Source organism: Podarcis muralis, chromosome 13 (genome assembly GCF_964188315.1).
Source record: "Podarcis muralis chromosome 13, rPodMur119.hap1.1, whole genome shotgun sequence".
In the NCBI taxonomy this organism is placed as follows: Eukaryota; Metazoa; Chordata; class Lepidosauria; order Squamata; family Lacertidae; genus Podarcis; species Podarcis muralis.
This window is the reverse complement of record NC_135667.1, coordinates 19,364,875-19,385,888: the sequence shown is the minus strand read 5'-3', so window position 1 is coordinate 19,385,888 and position 21,014 is coordinate 19,364,875. Positions and strand designations below refer to the sequence as shown.

Below are 21,014 nucleotides of genomic sequence, written 5' to 3'. Positions count from 1 at the left end.
GAGGGACAAAGAGGAGTCTCTAGCAACCCCCAATAGTCCAGGGTCATTTAGAATTTAACATTCCACTAACAACAACAACAACAACTTGCACTAAAACCAGAAAAGGAGATTATTTATTTAAACTGTTTCTAGACCACTTTTCATTCTCATGAATACAAAATAGTCATGAATAAAATGAAAAATACAACCAAGTAATACATTATAGTAAAACGATTAGACACATCTTAAAAGCATTATGTGATATTTGGGACAAATGTATTTACACGGGGTGGCTATGCCTAATGTTATTGTTCCTTTAAGGCAGCTGGTTATTGGTTATTAGTTCCTTCCTTCCTTCCTTCCTTCCTTCCTTCCTTCCTTCCTTCCTTCCTTCCTTCCTTTGAGTCTTTGCTCTCAACCATTCTCCATTAGGAAGGGAAGATGTACAGCCAGGGTTAGGGAATCTTTTTCAATCTGAGGGCTGCATTCCTTTGTGACGTCTTGCCTATTGGCCTTCCTTGGTTCTGCCTTTGGCCACTGTTGCATAAGTACACGACTCAGGGATCCCATCTGCATCGGGTGCTGGTTTGGTTTTCAGTGAGCTGTGGCTCAGTACAGCATAGGAAACTCCATCAGGGTCTTCTTCAGGCTCAGACTGCAAGGGCTATGGAGGGAAAAAGAAGGAGATGCAATCTGGCCATTCCCTCTGCTGGAGTTACAATAAAAACAAAGGAGAGTGCTGCCAAGCAGCAATAGGGAACCTGCGACCCTTCAGACATGATTGGACTACAACTCCCATCATCCCTGACCACTGGCGATGCTGGCTGGGGCTGATAGGAGATGGAGTTAAAAAATAATAATCTGGTATCCCATCCCTATTACAGAGAAACTTCAGGAATTTGGGAGAGCCATTTCAAGACATCCAAGGATACCAACCAATGATATCTGGCCCTCTGCCCCACCCCCAATCAAATCACTCCTGTAATCCCCTATAAATTGGACAGGTAGAGGATGTTGCATTGATGTTATGTTCGGTCTCCCTTCCACCAGGTTTGAGTGTCAGGACTGTAAAGCATTGGCTTTACAGTTGTAAATGTTTTGTTTCATAGGAATGTTTCTTACTATGTTCACTTGTTGAGCTTGTTCATTGGCTGTGGAACCTGTAGAGCAAAGACAGACATACTGTGAGATTCTTCACCCAGTTGGTTTCAGATTGAAGTTATGGATGCTGCTACCACCCCCTCCCACTGGCCCATATAGTACAACCTCCAAGACCCTTGCCTTGATAGAGGAAGCCACCCAATTCATCTCTGTTACTTGACTGAGGTTACCAGACGTCCCCGTTTCCCGGGGACAGTCCCCAGGTTTACAAATCAGTCCCCATACAAAATCAATTGAAGTTGAAAGGTGTCCCCGGATTCATTGAAAAAAAATCTGGTAACCTTATACTTGGCGCTGAAAACATTCACTACTAAGGAAGCTGAAATAATGATTTTCTTCAATGGCATGAATACTTTTTCGTTAAATGTGCTGAAACATATCACACAGATAATGGGATATCGACTGTCAAAAGGCGTTGTTGTTCTGAATCATGTGAATACAACTGGTTAAAATGATGATAGGACAAATCCTTTAGAGTATATAATGAAGTCGTAATGACAAAAATCAACAGCACACCCACCATGTTCTGCTGTAAATTGACATAAAATGCAGGAAGAGAGAGGCAAATCATATGTAACAGATATAAGAAATACACTCCTATTTTTCACCACAAAGATTGCTGTCCTAATTCTGGATCTGATGGTGCGGGGGATGGTGGTGGTTAGAAGCCAATGGCCTCCTCTGCAACATGGGAAATGTGGTGGAAGCAATATTAAAGGTAAAGGGACCCCTGACCATTAGGACCAGACGTGACCGACTCTGGGGTTGCGGTGCTCATCTCGCTTTATTGGCCAAGGGAGCTGGCATACAGGTCATGTGGCCAGCATGACTAAGCCGCTTCTGGCGAACCAGAGTAGCGCACGGAAACGCCGTTTACCTTCCCGCCGGAGTGGTACCTATTTATCTACTTGCACTTTTGACGTGCTTTCGAATTGCTAGGTTGGCAGGAGCAGGGACTGAGCAACAGGAGCTCACTCCATCACAGGGATTCGAGAGCAATATTACTGCTTGTTAAATGTTTGGAAAAAGTCAGAAGTCCAAGGCAGTATAAGTTCCTCAACTATCTTTATTTAACATTTGTCAGTGACAACAGCTCACTCATAGGAAAACAAGAATCAAACTGACTGGACAACACAATAATAATGCCGAGCATGAACTGACCGTTGACAGCTGACAGTTGAAAGTGCATGCGCTTACTTGCCATTAGAACGTTTGTCTACCAACGCTTATACGATTGGTTAGAACGTGCCTTGTAACATAAAATGTGTTCAACCCAATTCATAACACTGCTGAAGGAAGCCCTGAAAGTCTTGAGGGTAGGGAGAGCTGAGCCAACCAGGCAGTCACTGAGAGGAAGCTGGATGATCAAGCTTCCCACAGACTGACTCCCAACCACCCAAGATTGAAGATGAACGAAGAGGCAGTGGGGGAAATGGGGTGGGGAAAGAGTACTACTTCTACAGGATTCTGCTACTACATTGATGGTAGTAATAATAGTGTGTGGTTGGTTTACATGGAAATCAACAGTAAAAGGACCACCATAAAACAATCCAAAAAGATCATCCAATAAAGGGGTAGAAACAGCGGTAGAACTATGTGGTGATATTTGCATTCTGTGACCCACAGGCAAGGAAGCAGCAGCAGCAAATATTACATAAATAAATACACAACAACAACAACAACAACAACAACAATAGGAAATTTTGCTTCGCTCATGCCCACCCACCAGCTTTTGAGATTTCACCAGACATTGCCCCCAAACCTTCAAACCTATCTGTTCAACTATAAGGGATAAAAGTCTATGTTGTTGTTTTTAAGAGAAGCCTTTTCTCCCTAACAGAAACTTTGGAACATATTTAAATATATCTTCTCATGTGGGACTTTAAGGGGCACAGGATGCAAAGACTTAGCACATTTTAACCACAGCTGTTGTGAAGCAACCCATCCAGAAGCTCACTCACCCTTTTCCCTTTTCTTGGACAATATGAAGGCAAGTAACAGGAGGAGGAGGACCAGAAGGAAAACACCGGCAGCAATGCCTGCCCACATGGCTATTGAATGTACACCTGTAAAACCATGAATAGGATAACTTGAGTTGGAATGCTGCCGATGCTTACCAAACCACACGCAGACATGTCCAGAGGCTACGCAGAATTATCGTTCTGCTATTTCATCTATCTCTCCAGCCTCCATGTAGCCCACCCCCCTGTTCCTTTGCAGGCATTTCCATATCCCTTTTGGCAAAACCCTTCTATTCATTCTACCACACACCATGACTCTCTTTGTCTTCTCTGTCTCACTTTCTGCCTGTCATACACCTTTCCCTATATGCTAGCCTCATTTGACCAGCAACCAATCCATGGTGGGGTGGCAGGGTTCACCCGTCACTGCTGCCAGGCGCGCCACTTTGCCCTAGTGACAGTGGGTGCCTGGGGTGTGCCGACGTCACCGCGGTATGTGTGCATGGGACATCAGCATGCCTGGTCGTTCCAAGAGGCAGTTGTCCCACACAGCAGTACAGCCATGGAATGTAAGGCATTTCTCTCTGCCAGCCTTCAGCCAGCCTGCCCAAGATGGATCCCAGTTTGTTACCCTGTCAGCCTTCCAGACTCCTAGTTGCTGTTCACACCTCCGGGCAATTGGGGGGGGGGGGTAGTTCTCTTGCATTGCCAATGGCTCTCAATGGCCCTGTATTGTTTCTTAATGGCCCTAGCTTGGCCAGGTCATTTTTGCATAGGCAAGCCCAGGAATTCCTCTGCAGATTGTATTCTCCATTCATATCCCAAGTAATCAAAATCCTACCATTCATTAATTTCTAGTGTTTGAGGGGTTCCCCCCCAAAAAACCTATAATAATATTATTGGTGTAAGTCAGGGGTCACCAACCTAAGGCTCATGGGCCGGAAGTGGCCCATGGAGGTCGTTTGACCGGCTCATGAGCTGCCCCCAAACCGAGCCGCCTGCTCACGCACTGCACTAAACTGGCACAGCGTGGCACGGGGGCTGACTTTCGCAGTGCCAAAAATCACGTTTATGCACTGTGCATGTGTAGACGCCGAAAACCACATCTGTGCAGATGCCGAAAATTGCGGGTGCGCACGATCAGGCCCACGGAGGGATTTCCCTCGGAACCAATCTGGCCCAGAAAAGATAAACCTTGCTGACCCCGGTGTAGGTGGTGTGCATTTGTTTGTAAAGAAAAACTATACACAGCCCTGGAGATTTCCATTGCTAGTGTGCACAATCATATGTAAGAATGGCAAAGGCCATTATATACTGTACATGTCCCAGGTATACTCAAGAAAACATTGAAATGGGCTTCCTTCCATCTCTGGTTATCTACATCTCCCACTGACCTGAGCTCAGCTGCAAGCATGTTCTTTAATGAAGAATAAGAATAAGAAGAGGAGTTTGGATTTGATATCCCGCCTTATCACTAACCGAAGGAGTCTCAAAACGGCTAACATTCTCCTTTCCCTTCCTCCCCCACAACAAACACTCTGTGAGGTGAGTGGGGCTGAGAGACTTCAGAGAAGTGTGACTAGCCCAAGGTCACCCAGCAGCTGCATGTGGAGGAGTGGGGAAGCGAACCCGGTTCACCAGATTACGAGTCCACCACTCTTGAGCACTACACCACACTGGCTCTCTTGCTGATGCAGACTAAGCATCCTGTTCCTCCCAAGATTTATTTTCAGCTCCTCCCTCCCTCTGCAAAAGCAGTGGGCACGCCTCCCCCAGATGTTGTGTCACCAAAATAAACAGAACAAGATGGAGGAAAAGGGAAGCAGAATGAGAGAGGAAGTGTCAGGCAGGATGAATATAGATAACGACAGAAAGAAAGCAGTGGGAGGCAGGCAGTGGCAGAAGAAGGGGGGTGAGGTCTGCCCCAGGTGTCATCACTGAGGGGGGAGTGACAAAATGAATTAAAAATAATAATAATTGGGCTCACGGAACTTTTTAGGAGCGACATGGTGGCTTAGGCGCCTGCAGGTTCCGTGCTGCCTGAAATGGCAGCGTGGGACTTTCTTCTACCTACTGCCTCTCCCTCAGCCGCCCTGCAGCTGGGGGGGGGGGGCAGCAGAGAGGCTCCGCCCCCAGCTGCAGGACACGCCCCCGCACCAGGCACCCGAGCGGCTAGCTACTCCGCTGGAGGCAGGGGAAATAGGAGAATGACAGAAATGTAGCAAAAATATTGAGGTGCCTTGAAAATAATGGGGAAGCTAAGCAGCATTCTGTCGCAAATTGTTTGATGATGAAATTATCTTCCTAATAGTTGGATACTGAGGCTTCCTCTTACCCCAAGCATAACTAAGGGGTTAGACCCCGCACGGGGGGCAGGGGGGGGGGAGTTTCCTCTCTGCTGTTCTACCATTTTTATTTTACCATCTACGATGGTGCTTCTAATGGAGGGATGACAAACCTGATTTTTTCATATTCTCTCCCTTTTCCCAAACTTCATTTTGTGCTATTTCTGCATCAGCTGGGCTCACCGAAATGGAAGGCTTGGGATTAGCTGTCCCTAGGGGAAAAGAGATGAAAAGCAATGTTTAATCCTTTGATTTTTATGCAGTAGTCTGGCTCTGTGAAATGGGAATGATTTGCAAGCTATGGGGGAAGAGAAAAGATGGAGCACAGACTCCATTTTGATCTTTACCATGTATTTTTGTAACATACGAGTAGATTCTGCCTGACTTGCTTTCACTGCTACTTTCTGCTTCTATCGAGCCCGAAGCTTTATGTAAGTAAACACTATTTTTATTCTTACATGACAGACTTCTCTGTGTTTATTTTGTGTAGAGGGATAAAAAGGGGAAGATCCAATCTGCTGAAGCATCCTGGAAAATTACTAATAAGGTTAAGCGACCGTGTCCCAGAAGTTTCCACAGTTCATGCTGCAAAAGGTAAATTTAAACTCTGCTAACTAGATGTTCGTTGGGACATGGGTGGTGCTGTGGGTTAAACCACAGAGCCTAGAACTTGCTGATCAAAAGGTCAGCAGTTCGAATCCCTGCAACAGGGTGAGCTCCTGTTGCTCGGTCCCTGCTCCTGCCCACCTAGCAGTTTGAAAGCATGTCAAAGTGCAAGTAGATAAATAGGTACCGCTCCGGCGGGAAGGTAAACGGCGTTTCCGTGTGCTGCTCTGGTTCGCCAGGACCTAATGGTCAGGGGTCCCTTTACCTTTACCTTTAACTAGATGTTCAACTCAGACAAGTGAGCAAGAGGACAGATAATTAATAAGATAGTATCATATCCTGCCCTCCAAATCCAGCCAACACCCTGTCCCCAAAATCATGAACTTTCAGGAGGAATTCGAAAACATTTGGTGGCTGAAGAGCACTGTTACAGGGCAATCTTGAGATGAAATAATTGTGTTTAACTGTAAATGCCTTTCTTTTTCTTTTTTAAGAATGCTTTGTAACACTTTTTCAAAGGCATGCGTGCAAGACTGCTCCTGCTAAAACCAGCCACTGAGAATTGCCTTCATTCCTGAAAATTGCCAAGACATGTATGTAGGATGCAAAGCAGGAGAGAGACCCTAAAGTCCACTGTATAGTTTAGTCCAGCCTTTGCCAACCTGGTGCCCTCCAGATGTTTTGGACTACAACTCCAAGCAGGCTCTGCTGACTGAGGCTGATGGGAGTTTGTCTTGCCAAATGCAAGGTGGTTCTTTTAAATGAGATTCAGAGGCAAGACAAACACAAGTGAGTGAGAAGATTAAAGATTTTATTCTAAATAGCAAGCAATATATACCGTATTTTTCACTCTATAAGACGCACTTTTCCCCTCCTAAAAAGTAAGGGGAAATGTGTGTGCGTCTTATGGAGCGAATGCAGGCGGGAGGCTCTGCTCAGCACTCCCTTTAAAGAGCCGCACACACACTCCATGCGCTCTTTAAAGGGAGTGCAGCTCTTGGGGGAGCATTAGCCATGCTCAGCCTTTCCCGGGCAACAGGAGCCTTCATCCCGCTGCCCGGGAGAGGCTGTGCGCGGCTATCCCATAAGCCGGGACAGCAAGTGGGATTGCTGAGCTGCGATCTTATGGTCTGGTGCGTCTTATAGAGCGAAAAATACTGTACATACCAAGCAAGCACTTCAATCTGCTACTTGGAGACCCTAAAGAAGTGGTGAAGTGACCCCCCCCCAGGTAGCCGCAGGTTGCACGGCCCCACGGCCGTCAGTCCGTGCATGAGCTTCTCCCTAACACTATGCCCACAGTCAAAACAAAATAAAAAGATCCTTTCCAGCAGCACCTTAGAGACCAACTAAGTTTGTTCTGGGTATGAGCTTTTGTGTGCATGCACACTTCTTCAAATACACTGAAACAGAAGTCACCAGACCCTTATATATAGTGAGAGGGTGGGGAGGGGTATTACTCAGAAGGGTGGCAGGAATGGGTGATTGGCTGATAGGTGTGGTAAACCTGTTGACGACTGTTGACGACTGCAGTTGGTCTTACAGGAAAAAGCAAGGGGTGGGATGGCTAAGAATAGCTTTGTCATGTATACAGTGGTACCTCGGGTTAAGAACTTAATTCGTTCCGGAGGTCTGTTCTTAACCTGAAACTGTTCTTAACCCGAGGTACCACTTTAGCTAATGGGCCCTCCTGCTGCCGCCATGCAATTTCTGTTCTCATCCTGAAGCAAAGTTCTTAACCTGAGGTACTATTTCTGGGTTAGCGGAGTCTGTAACCTGAAGCGTATGTAACCTGAAGCATATGTAACCCAAAGTACCAGTGTAATGAGATAAAAATCCAATGTCTCTATTCAGACCAGGCCTCTCCATGGTTTTAAGTTTGGTAATAAGTTGCAATTCAGCAACTTCTCTTTCCAGTCTATTTTTGAAATTCTTTTGTAATAAGACAGCTACTTTGAGATCTTGTATAGAATGTCCTGGGAGGTTGAAGTGTTCTCCTACTGGTTTCTCTGTCTTGTGATTCCTGATGTCAGATTTATGTCCATTTATCCAATTTATAGATAGCTAACCTGTGTGGTTTGCCTGACTGCCTACGTGCTACTAGCTACGTACAGATTATTCATTAGCCACCTCTCCCAATACCTCACTTTCTTAAAGCAATGTCCAACATCAAAAGAAGGTTCCCAGCAATATCACTTCCTTCCAACAGATTAGGACTAGGAAATTAAAGGATGTTCTTCAGCCATCGAAGAGCTTAGAGAGGGGGGAGCAAACAGAGGCAGGAAAGGAAACCATGTTAGAGCCCTATCTCCTCAAAATACAAATATATTCTGGATAAATTGCCCATACAGAGTTGTAGACCAAAACACACGGAGGGCACCAGGTTGGCAAAGGTTGGTTTAGTAAAAGCAGTTCCCCCCCCCCCCCATGATTTATACATGTGGGAGATATAAATTCTCATTTTATGTGTCATTTGGGAAAACGGCGTATCAGGATTCAGCCTGGCTCTCACCTTTTATGTTGACTTGGACACCATCACTGAAATCTGAGCACATGTTTCCGTTGTGGCAATATTTACATCGGTAGATTCCGCCATCTGATTCTTTGGCATTGGAAATGTGAAATACAATTGCATCCTTTTCTATCTTCCGAGTTGCTGAAGCAGAATGGTCTGAATCTCCTTTGTACAGAAAGTGTCGTGCAGATTGAAGGTAGCCACTTTTGCACTCCAAGTTGATATCTTCCCCTGGGTTGACATTTATGGGGCCCTTTGAGATGGAAGGTTTTGAGTTACCGGTATTTTGTCCTAGATCAAAGAAGGAGAATAAGGCTGAGATTTGGAAGGTGGAACATCTGCAAAGGTGGGAGACATTTGCATGCTCTGGGGATACCGAAGCTTTGATCAGAGGGAGGGCGCCACTCTGCCTGGTTCCCTGTAACCTCACTTCTCACAGGGAGGGAACTGCCAGAAGGCCCTCGGAGCTGGACATCAGTGTCTGGGCTGAACGGTGGGGGTGGAGACGCTCCTTCAGGTATACTGGGTTGAGGCCGTTTAGGGCTTTAAAGGTCAACATCAACACTTTGAATTGTGCTCAGAAATGTAGTGGGATATTTATATGTCTCTCTCCAGGGTGACTTGCAGAAAACAAGAAACAAGCACCAGCAGTCTATATAACACAGTGCTTTTAAAATGGCAGGAATATATAATCCTCCGCATCCCTTCTAATCTCAGTCCTCAGGTACGTCAGCATGGCAGGAAGCATTCCTTCAGGTCCCGAGTCTCAAGCCATTGAGGGCTCTATTCCTACAAGTTAACCTCGAAATCAATTTGGATGGGATGTTCCTGGACATTTAATATTTGTATAGATCAGAGAACGTTTGGTAGGCCTCTGTTGTTATCATGCAGATGTCAGGAAATCAGATTTGCTTGTGGGGGAAATCATTACAGTTAGCTCCCATTCTGCCCCCATCCATCTCCCCCTGGCCCCATGTTCATATTTATCACCCGAAGAGACTCACCTCCAGAGATCTGCCACTGTCCAGCCAGCAGGAATCCTGGAAAGGAGATGATTGCATTAGCGGCAATGTAGCTGAGCAGCAGGAACCACAACTGGGTCTCCGGTCCCTCCACCCGGCCGTTGCACAACCCCCAGTCCCTTCACCCTTTCATCTGAGATACCAACCAATAAAGAGGATGTTGAAAGAGAGCCTCATGATGAAGGAGCACCTAGCCCTGTAGTCCTGTGTCCCCCAAGATGTGTGCTGTCCCCGGAATGAAGCTCTTCGAGGGAGGCTGCAGGGCCTGAAATGCAACATGGCTCTGCAACGCAGTTCTTGCCCATGAAGTTCATGTACTTAAAATGCACAACTTAGCAGCATTGGAAGTGCCTTGCAAACCACTTCCCTTTTTTCCCTCCACACTGCAGTCATATTTTGCAAAATCAGCATAGATATGATCATGTGTTTTCGGATAAACCCAGGGAGGGAGGCAGAAGGATCTTTCACTACTTCTATTAACACTAAGCAGACACCCTGGCCAAAATGTTTTAGACACCAGGTAAAAAAACCTTCTCTATTTCAGCAAGAATATCCAGGAATATAATTAGCTATGTATGCTCATTTTATAAATATGCTTATTTTATCCGTATATCACTGATAATTATACTTTTTAATGTAAACTGCTGAGGCATTGGTTATGCATTCACAGAGTTCATAATTTTTTCCAAAGAGATAAATCAAGTAGACTACGGCTTCGGTCCTGTATACCTGAAGGAGCTTCTACCACCCCACTCCCCTTTGGCAGTAGATAAGCAGAACAAAGAGAAAGGAGTCTCTTACCAGTTCGATATTTTAATGATCACAGGGAGAGAACAAAGAATCGATTTATCGGAATGAAGGTGCTCCCAATTAAGGGTTTCCCCCACTTCCTCCCTAGTCCTCAACGTCACTACCATGTCTTGTAACCAGATCTTGTGACTGCTGTGCTTTCTGTGTTGCTACCTTATCTGCTCTTCTTGACCTTGGGCTGAGCTGATGAACACTTTCCAGAGAAACTGAGTCTATTAACTCTCTCTCTCCCAGTGCTTCTCCTCCTAGCTGTTCCCCATTTGGTATTTCCCAGCTTCTGCCTTCTGAACTATGTCCCTCTGCAAACCACTGTTCCAAATCTATACTGTCCTCCTGCTCCTGGGAAGAGTCAGGATCCTGATTACTAGCAGGGGGAAGGGCAGGCTCTCACCATTTCTCCTCACTGCAGCCCTCTTCAGCACGGTCCCTAACAACACCCCACTTCTCTAGCCCCGATTCTGGCAAGCAGGAGGCAATATTACATCAAGACACAATCCAGCCAGGCAAAAGCCCTCAAGATGGTGCAGAGGATCATTGCCCGTGGAGAGCCCCAAGGGCCACACCCAGGCCCCGGAAGTGAGGTCCCCTCCCCTATTTTGGCCTCTTTCCATATTACCAACAGTAAGGAAGAATCTGCAGAAAGGATGTGGTCTTCCAACACAGCCGTGAAAGCAGCTGCCCCATTCTCTTTTGGTTTATAATATTTTTTTATTAGTTTTTTTACACAAAACTTGACGTTATTCCATTCACTTTCAATATCATAATTTCTTACATTTTGACTGGCCTTTTATTTTCTATGGTATTATAACTTACAATCATTTATTTATTCACCTCCCCTTGCCTATTATCCAGATCCTGCTCGTGATTTCATTGGGCTATAGCTTTTTCTCAGATATTCCGAAAAGAACCTCTACTCTCCGACAAAGTTCCCATCTTTTTGATCTCTTACTTTTGCTGTCAGCTTTGCCATCTCTGCATAGTCCATTCACTTTAACACCCACTCTTCTTTCCACTTCTGCACATACAGGATTCCGGCTGCGGTAGTAGCTTACACAAACAACTTAACCATCTCTTTAGGAACCTCTGCCCCTATCATCCCTGGGGGGGAAATGCTTCAGGCCTCTTGGGAATAGCTATTTTAAGTATCTTTTAAAATTCATTACGTATGGCCTGCCCAGTTCTTAGCTGTGAGCAATAGTTTCTTTCCGTGAATAAGGCCACCTTATGAAACTTGTCTCCCAAGTCGTGCAAGCTAGAAATAAGCAAAATGTCCATAACACTCGGGGATAAGCCAAGGTCCCAGAAGTCACTGGATTGTAAGATGTCCTCCTTATTGGCCTTCCTTGGTTCTGCGTTGGGCCACTGTTGCATAAGTACAGGACTCAGGGATCCCATTTGCATCGGGTGCTGGTTTGGTTTTCAATGAGCTGTGGCTCAGTACAGCATAGGAAACTCCATCAGGGTCTTCTTCAGGCTCAGACTGCAAGGGCTGAGGAGGGAAAAAGAAGGAGATGTAGCCTGCAGTCCTGCCATTCGGTCTGCTAGAATTACATACAGTGGAAACAAAGAAGGAATGGAGAAACTGCTGCTCTCCAGATCTTACCGGATTACAACTCCCATCATCCATGGCCTCTGGCTGTGGCTGATGGGGGATGTAGTCCAACAACATCTGCCACAGGTCCTCCATCCCTGGTCCAGAGAAATTCCAGGAATTTGGAAGAGCCAGTTCAAAAAATGGGCATACCTGGAGATGTGCACAGACCATACGGAGGATGGTACCTGGCCCTCTACCCCACCCCAAATCAAATCAGCCCTGCCATCCCCTGTTACTTGGAAAGGTAGTGGCTGTTGCATCGAATTAGAGTCCTCCTCCCCCGGTTGGAATGTCAGGGCTGTAAAGTGTTGGCAGGACGTTCACAGTCATAAAAGTTTTGGTTCATTGGAATATTTCTTACTATGTTTGCTTGCTGAGTTCTTTCATTGGCCACGGAACCTGTAGAGCAGAGATACACACTGTGAGATTTTTCACCCAATAGGTTTCTGAGTAAAGTTATGGATGGTGTTTTTCTGTCCCACTGACCCATATACAGTGGTACCTTGGTTGTCAAACTTAAACCGTTCTGGGAGTCCGTTCAACTCCCAGCACCGTTCAGAAACCAAGGTGTGGCTTCTGATTGGCTGCATTGCTGGTTTACATGCAAATCAACAGTGAAAGGACGCCACAAGAGGTAAACAACAAAAACATGAAACAAGAATGAAAAATCTTCAAATAAAGAGATGGGAGTGGTGGAATAACTCCATGGTGGTAACGGCATTGTGTGACTCACAAGCAAGAAAGTAGCAGCAGCACCACTAATGTGGAATGGATCATAGCTGAAATGGATGGTCAACTATCACTTGAACAATTATAGCCACCATGTGAATTTATAACTACAGTGGTACCTTGGCTCCCAAATGCCTTGATACTCAAACAACTTGGAACCCAAACACTGCAAACCTGGAAGTAAGTGTTCTGGTTTGCGAACTTTTTCCGGAAGTCGAACGTGCTGCGTTTTGAGTACCACACTTCCATTTTGAGTGTTACACTTCCGTTTTGTTTTGTTTTTTTTAAAATAATTTTTATTAAGTTTTCCATTTAACAATCCAATCATATCACATTAATTATTCCAAATTATATCAATACATATCATAAAGTCCAAATATTTTGCCAAATTATATATTTTTGTTGGGGGTTTCCATGCTTCAAGTTCAGTAAGGGTCCAGTCATCTCATATTTCTGCTGCTTTTAGTGTTCACCAGTCCCACCTTTCAATCTTCTTGTTGTTATCCTTTTTCTTCTTAATAGCCTCTGAACTGTTTTCACAGGTGAGTTAAAGTAAGCAATATTATGCTTCTGTGTGAACTTTATAAGGCTCTCCCTTTTTTTTTAAAGCTGGTAAGTCTTTTGTTTGCAATAAATTCTCACACGCTGATCCAAAAGTCCTTCTCGCGCGGCAGATGCCATCATTCTCAGTTCCGATGAAATAAAATCTAGGCGTTTGCTCATTAATTTTCCCAGACAGGTTGCACCATAAATTAGGCTTTCCAGGGAAGTTCGCTTCCGTTTTGAGTGTTACGCTGAGGTCTGTCTGTTTTTGCTATTTATTTTGCGTTTTTGTTTTTGTGGATCTTTTTTTGTGACCGTGTGGAACCCAGTTCAGCTACTGATTGATTGATGTGTGACTGCAGTACATTGTTTATTGCTCTCATTTTGTGGATCAATGGTCTCGTTAGATAGTAAAATTCATGTTAAATTGCTGTTTTAGGGGTGGTTTTTAAACGACTGGAACGGATTAATCCATTTTGCATTACTCTCTATGGGAAAGCACACCTTGGTTTTGGAACAGACTTCTGGAATGGATTAAGTTTGAGAACCAAGGTACCACTGTATTCTGTTAGATCACTGTATTAACTTGTGAGTATTTTAACTGATGAATTGATTTCTACTGGCACATGGTGTGTGTGCTGCTGGCTTTGTGCTATTATTTATCACATATATATTGCATAGATAAATAAATACACTTTTTTTTTTTGCTTCGCTCAGGCCCAGCACCAGCTTTAGAGATTTCACCAGGCACTGCCCCAATACCATCAAGTCTGCCTGTCCAGCCATATGGACTTTAACCCTATTTTGTTTTTAAAAGAAGAGCGTTCTCTCTCTGAGATTGTAACCTGTCTTGACACCTGGGGCTTTAATCTTCTCGTGTGGAACTTGAAGTGGTACAGCTCCCACAAAGTGAGCATTTACAACCTCGGTTATGCATGCCTTCATCTCAGCCATTGCAGAACAACTGATCCAGAAGCTTACTCACCCTTTTTCCTTTTCCTGGACAATACAAAAGCAAGGATCAGCAGGAAGAGGACCGAAAGGAAGACACCGGCAGCAATGCCAGCCCACATGGCTATTGAATGTCCAGCTTTTGAATTCCCACCTGTAAAACCATGAAAAGGACACCTAGAGTTAGAATACTGCCAATGCTCACCAGACCCCACACAGGCAGGGCCTAGAAGCTCCCAAGAAAGACCCTTCCATCAGTTCGTGGAGCTTTCTATTCACCCTCTGCGTAACCATCTCCCAGTGCTGTGAATGTAGCACATCTTGATTCCAGTAAGGCTTTGGACAAAGTTCCCCATAATATTATTGTGAGATGCTGGTAAAATGTGGATAGAGGATGTTACTGTTGGGTGGATTTGTAGCTGGTTGACTGACCAAACCCAAAGAGTGCTCACCAATGGAAAAAAAACACACTGAGAAGTGTGGTGCTGTATGGTCCAGTCCAGGGCCCAGTGTTGTTCAATATCTTTATAAAGACTCGTGGACTGTCTGGATGCAGAGGAGAGGTGGGGGGCACCAGCACTCCCCAAGGGAGCCCCCATGGGAAGATGGCTCAGAGCCAGGGGACTGGTGGTGGGACAAGGAGGAGTGGTCAGAGGGAGGAAGAGCCGACTGTGAGGAGGAAGGGTCACACACAGGTGCAGGGTTTAGTGAGCAGGAAGAGTCTGGGGCAGAGGACAGTTCAGAATTAGAGGCAGAAGAGGGAGTTGGAGAGGTGCGGGGCCAGGAGACAGAGAGGCAGGATGCTGTAGAAGTCAGGGAATCCATCATTTACAAATGTTAATATGATACCCAACTGTGACGTGAAAAGGTACCTCCTTTTAAAACTAAAAAATGGTGGAGCCAGCACACGTTTCCAATTTCATTTACAATTGCAGCAAATTAAAACCTGTATTGGTGCAATTTGCAAAAGATGCATACGTACAAGGATTAAGACAGGATCTTACCCGTTACTTTGATGTGTACTTCATCACTGTAGCTTGAGCATTCTTGAGTGTTCTCGAGCTTTAAGCAATAGCGACAGCGATAGATGCCCCCATCTGATTCTTTGGCATTGATAATGGGAAATAGAACTTCTCCTGATCCCATCTTCTTGCTTTCATAAGTATTTGAAGAATTTTTTATGTGTAGAGTAAATTCTACTTCTTGCTGTTTTTCTGTCTTACAGTGGATGCTGGCATTTCCTTCCAGAGCAATCACCTCTCCTGGGCTCACTGAGATGGAAGGTTTGGGGGAAGCTTATCCAGGGGGAGAAAGAGAAAAAGAGGGATGCTTAATCCTTTGATCTTACACAATAGCCTGGCTTTGTAAAATGCTATTGGGAAAATAGAAAACCATATGCTATTCAGAGTGTGAATATTGATAGGATGCATTTACAGTGGTACCTCGGGTTACATACGCTTCAGGTTACAGACTCCGCTAACCCAGAAATATTACCTCGGGTTAAGAACTTTGCTTCAGGATGAGAACAGAAATTGTGCAGCAGTGGCACGGCAGCAGCGGGAGGCCCCATTAGCTAAAGTGGTGCTTCAGGTTAAGAACAGTTTCAGGTTAAGAATGGACCTCCGGAACAAATTAAGTACTTAACCTGAGGTACCACTGTATGCCATTACTCAGGAGATTAGTTGGCTGAGAACACAGGTGAGATGTGACACTTGTCAGGGAAAGGCAAGCTGCACAGCAGAGATGCCCTGGGAGAGGGGCAGAACCTATTGGGTAGGATTGCTGTGGACCCTCCATTGTAGGCTTCAGGGTGTATAGTAACGTCCATTGCCTTGTCCGTTGACTTGGACCTGGGTGTGTGACAAATGGAGTGCAGAGCAGGGGATTATATAGTGTGCCACACAATCTGCATTCCATTACAACTGTGGTTACAGAGAATGCATTTTAATCTGGAACGAAATACTAATGAATAAATAGAAATGGAGATAAAGAATCCCTTTTGATGGGTACATATTTTGATCAGTTCAGTTATATAGTTCAATCAGTGCACTCCCCCCCCACTTGATTGGCAGATGGAATAAACCCAACACCCATTTTAGCGTCATTTGTAAAACTGTCACACAGAGACTAAGCCAAGCCCTCACCTGTTACGTTGATGTAAAGTCTGTCACTTAGATATGAACATGGGCCATTGAAGCAATACCTACAATGATAAATTCCTCCATGTTCTAGTTTGGCCTCAGAAATGAAAAAATCCATTGTATAAGACGAAGATTTCTCAGATCGCACATGCTTTGCAGGTTCTCCCTTGTAGAGATCAAAGGTGGCTCCATAGTGTGGACTCCGACATTGGATGTAGAAATTCCCTCCAAGGGCGACATTAGGACTGGGATTCACTGAAATTGAGGGCTCGGTGTATTGTCCTGATCAAGAAAGAGAATGGGAAGGTGGTTTGGAAGGTGGAACATTTGCAACAGCCTTCTTCTGTCAAATAGGAGGCTTTCACCTGCTGCTGGAGAATCGAATAGAGTGAGTTTGTACAAAAATTCAAACGACAATGCTGGATGACTCTGCTTTGACATTATCCAACAGAGCAGGGGTTATCCAGCTGTGGTCCCTGAGCAGCTGGCTGCCCATGAGCTTCATTTAGGGGGGTCTGTGGCCTGTCTGAGAAAAAAACACACACCTACAAATCTTGCGACATCTGGCACAGTGTATTACAACAGCTACAACAGGCATAAAATGAATTACAGTGGTGCCCCGCAAGACGAATGCCTCGCAAGACGAAAAAACCCCTAGACGAAAGGGTTTTCCGTTTCTGAGTTGCTTCGCAAGACGATTTTCCCTATGGGCTTGCTTCGCAAGACGAAAACGTCTTGCGAGTCTTGCGATTTTTTTCCGCTTCCCCCCTTTTTTCTAAGCCGCTAAGCCGCTAATAGCCTTTTAGCCGCTAAGCCTTTAATAGCCACTAAGCCGCTAAGCCGCTAATAGCGCTAATCCGCTAAGCCGCTAATAGGGTTGCTTCGCAAGACAAAAAAACCGCTAGACGAAGAGACTCGCGGAACAGATTATTTTCGTCTTGCGAGGCACCACTGTAAGTCATCCTCCAAGACTCTCACCAATTTTCATCTGATCCATGGCTGGAGGAGGGGAGTTTGGGAACCGCTACAACACTGCCCATATCCATCGGTTTGTGTAAATTTCTGGTCAGCAAGCTTTTTTGTTTTAAAAAGCAGCTTTATCATCACTCAGAGATGCAGTAGCTTGAGGAAGAGTCAAAAGAGAACCAAGTCCAAAAGGAAGCAGGTACCTTCCTTGGAAATGTGGGGTGTAGACATAGAGCAGTCAAGTCCAACATTCCTTGTTTCCTAGAATGGACACACAGAGGAAGGTGGCTCCAAAAAGGGAGGACTTCCTGCAATACCTGTTGGGAGCCACCTCCCTCTGAGTGTGACCAGGTAGATAGGTGTGACCCAAGTGAAGCCATATAAAAGGGCTGGGCACACAGCCATCTTCCTCTTTTGAATCTCTCTTTTGGATCTCTTTTGACCTACTATTGATCCTGCTGTTCATATGCAGCCTCATCCATAACAAAGCATGTAGGCCACATGTTGTATGTCTGAAACTTCACTTCTCTTGTCTACATTTTCCTGCAAATGAAACAGAAATTGCAGCTAAAGCCTGCCTTCAGATTGCTACTGAATGTGAGTAAAGTTTATTCTTATTTTAATAAGATGGCTTTGTGTTGTTATTGTTTTAAGACGGAAATAAAGGGGAAATGACCAGGAAGAAGCGTGTCTGTACAAAGGGCATCCTGGATTGCTGAAACCAGCCATCAACAAGCTTCACTAGGCAGAGGGCCTTCTCAGTAGTGGCGCCCATCCTGTGGAACACGCTCCTATCAGATGTTAAGGAAATAAACAACTATCTGACTTTTAGAAGACATCTGAAGGCAGTCGTATTTAGGGAAGTTTTTAATGTCTGAAGGTTTAGTCTGTCTTTAATATTCTCACGGAAGCCTCCTAGAGTGGCTGGGGACAACAACAACAACAACAACAACAACAACAACAACAACATTCCTTGCAGTAAATAATTGTTGTTGTTGTTGTTTACTGCAAGGAATGTGACCTGCTCTATGCTCACTAGCATGAGCGAGGAAGGAGCATATCTAATAAATTTATCCTCTCCTACCTTCCTTAACATTCCTACAGAAACTTCAGAGTGACACATGGACAACTGAGATGGACACAGGTTGTCTAAAGACAAAGGAGAGTCGGGCACTAGCACCTGTCATCCTTGCACACTACAGGGAAAGTGTGGGAGCTACCACTTATCATTCAGCAGTAGTGAGAAAAGCAAGCTTGATTGTGGGAGGCCCTGGCATTGAACTCCCATTCTGCCCTATGCCTCTCTCCCACTCTTGGGATAATTTCGTTGACCCAAACTCACCTCTAGCCATTTGCCACTGCCTGGTCAGCCAACACCCTGGAAAGGAGAGGATTATGTTAGAGGCGAGACATCTGGGCAAAAGGATCTGAAGCTGGGCCTCTGAGCTCCCCACAGCGCCTTGGCCACTTGCTCTGCCCCCACCATCCTGCAAGGTGGGATACTAACCAAGAAAAAGGATGCTGGAAGACAGCCTCATGGCGTGGGTTCTGCCGCTAGCAGGGAGTCCTGTTTGCTCCTATCTTTGCTGTGTCCTGAACGACAGTCTTGGTTGGCAGCTGTTGCTGCTGAAATCCGGCAACGTTCTGTTACACAGCGGATCCTCAGCACAAATCGCTTCTCTCTGTTTTGATATTCTGATCATAGTCCCCTCCCTAGACTGCCTGATTAACCACATCTCCTATTATGTCACAATTGTGGGTTGCACAATGGAAGGAACGGAAGTGAACAGATGAAACTTCTGCATTTTTTGGAAAAATGGTTTAGCATAGATTGTATCCCCTGTGCTTTCTTATAGCTGTTGTCCTGAGCCAAAGGCAGTGGTGTAGCATGGGGGGGGGGCAGAGGGGTGATTGCCCCAGGCACAAAATTGTATGGGGCACAAAATTTCAACACCCAGTGCTGCCTTGATGCAGTCGTGTATTTCCGTCGCTGGGCTCTGTTGAAAATAGCTTCTGCATCCAAACCAGGAAGTGACCTCTCCAGAAAATGGAAAAAGCCTTTTCTTATCTCTGCAGCTGCAATCTCCCGGGTGACATGGACGGTGTTAAGCAGTTGAATGTGCATGTGTCCTCTGTCCGTTTCTCTCCCATCCACCCCGCTCTGTACAGCTCCGGGCACAAGCAACCCATGCTATGTCACTGGACAGATGGATTCTCAGCAGTATTGTGAGGGCGAAAGGAATCTAGGACTGCCAGTCACACGTCATTGCAAAGTCAAGTCCTGGGCAGCCCACTGGGACTTGACAACTTGCCTCTGTTCACCTTTTAGGTGTGGAATATTTACAATACAGTCAAACCAATGATTCATGTTTGCTAGATAGGCCCATGATGGGAGCTGAAGCTCACAGAGTTTTCCTGTAAGTTTGCTAGAGAGGACCTTGCAAGTGGCGATCCTCCTGTGCCCTGAGAGGGAGAGGGTGTAGCCCTATATATTCTCCTTACCTGGGCACCTTCTCCTTTGCCTTTCTTCACTCTTACTCTTCATCTCATCTCCAAGCCAGAAATGAGAACTGCTAAGTCTGAGCTGTAGCTCAAACTCCATCTTAAGCTAGACTAAAATATGTCTAACTGAATTACCATTTTAAGCCCGCCTCCTGTATCTCTTATTCTGCAACAGATACTCTGAGTAAATGTTGTTTTTACCTTTCCAAGACCGTTTGTGTGATTATTGTTTTAAGGGAGAGAAAAGGGGAAATAGCAGGAGAATCCAGAAGCAGCCTGCATTACTTAAACGAAAAGGCTAAAACTAGCCTAGCTAAGCTTCCCTTTTAAGCCGCAAGCGGATGTACCCTGTTGAACTCACAAACATGAGGAAAGAAGGATAATATCTAATAAACCTGTCCTCTCCCAGCATCTATAGACATCCCTACATAAGGTAGCCCAAGTCCCATCTTCCCATGAAGCAAACAGCCTCTACCCAACCACCCCCTGATTCTTGTCTGCTGTTTCTTGGAAGTGTGTTCTTCAGGAAAGCTGGGGGGGGGTGTAGGGGTGGAGATTTCAAACAGTAGTGTGTGTGGGGGGGGTGTCATAGGGTTGCCATATTTGGAAGAGCACAAAGGAGGAGACATTTGCCGACTTTTAACTATGGATCGCTCTGATGACTCTCATTTTACATACACATGAAAATAATAATAATAATAATAATAATAATGATAATAATAATAATAATAATTATAATAATAATTATAATAATAATTATAATAATAATAATAATTTATACCCCGCCCATCTGGCTGGGCTTCCCCAGCCATGCTGGGCGACTTCCAAAAAAATATTAAAATACTGTAATACATCAAACATTAAAAGCTTCCCTAAACAGGGCTGCCTTCAGATGTCTTCTAAAAAGAGGACATGTCTGGGGAAAAGAGGACATACAGCAGCTCAGACTTCTTCCTTGTGAAATCTAAATTGACTCCCTCATAGTCTTTCACATCTCCTTCTGCTTGTGAAGTGAAGTGCGGGGTGGAGAAAAATCAGGCACAATTGCCCTTGTAGCTCAGTATGTTATCTCTACGACTATCCAAGTGAAGTAGAAGTAGGGGGGGAGCTGGCTCATGTGGAAACCAAGAGGGCAAGAACAGGGCAAAAAATAAAAAATCAAGCTGAGTCTGAATAAATTCCAGACTAA

At 45.1% G+C, this 21,014-nt stretch overlaps 1 protein-coding gene across 1 annotated transcript; it reads right to left on the bottom strand.

The window, feature by feature from the left end:
- Positions 1-85: 85 nt before the first annotated feature.
- Positions 86-19,194, bottom strand: LOC114608042 (uncharacterized). The gene is made up of 14 exons (XM_028751878.2): positions 18,831-19,194; positions 18,624-18,701; positions 16,361-16,639; positions 15,221-15,511; positions 14,251-14,370; positions 12,355-12,392; positions 11,738-11,888; positions 9,736-9,906; positions 9,572-9,607; positions 8,565-8,858; positions 5,560-5,658; positions 3,102-3,206; positions 1,102-1,139; positions 86-643 (listed from the first exon to the last, which is right to left on the bottom strand). Exons 1-14 carry the CDS (start codon positions 18,859-18,861, stop codon positions 485-487), a joined length of 1,890 nt encoding a protein of 629 aa, XP_028607711.2. The 5' UTR covers positions 18,862-19,194; the 3' UTR covers positions 86-484.
- Between the last annotated feature and the right edge of the window lie 1,820 nt (positions 19,195-21,014).

Bases quoted from the DNA above. Each gene is read 5' to 3' on its own strand.
- LOC114608042 (XM_028751878.2), bottom strand. From the start codon at position 18,861: ATGAGGCTGTCTTCCAGCATCCTTTTTCTTG. The intron at 16,640-18,623 runs GCATAGGGCAGA...TTTCTTGATCAG, and splicing joins ATCCCAAGAGTGGGAGAGAG to GACAATACACCGAGCCCTCA. The intron at 1,140-3,101 runs GTGAGTGAGCTT...TTTGCTCTACAG, and splicing joins GTCCAAGAAAAGGGAAAAGG to GTTCCACAGCCAATGAACAA.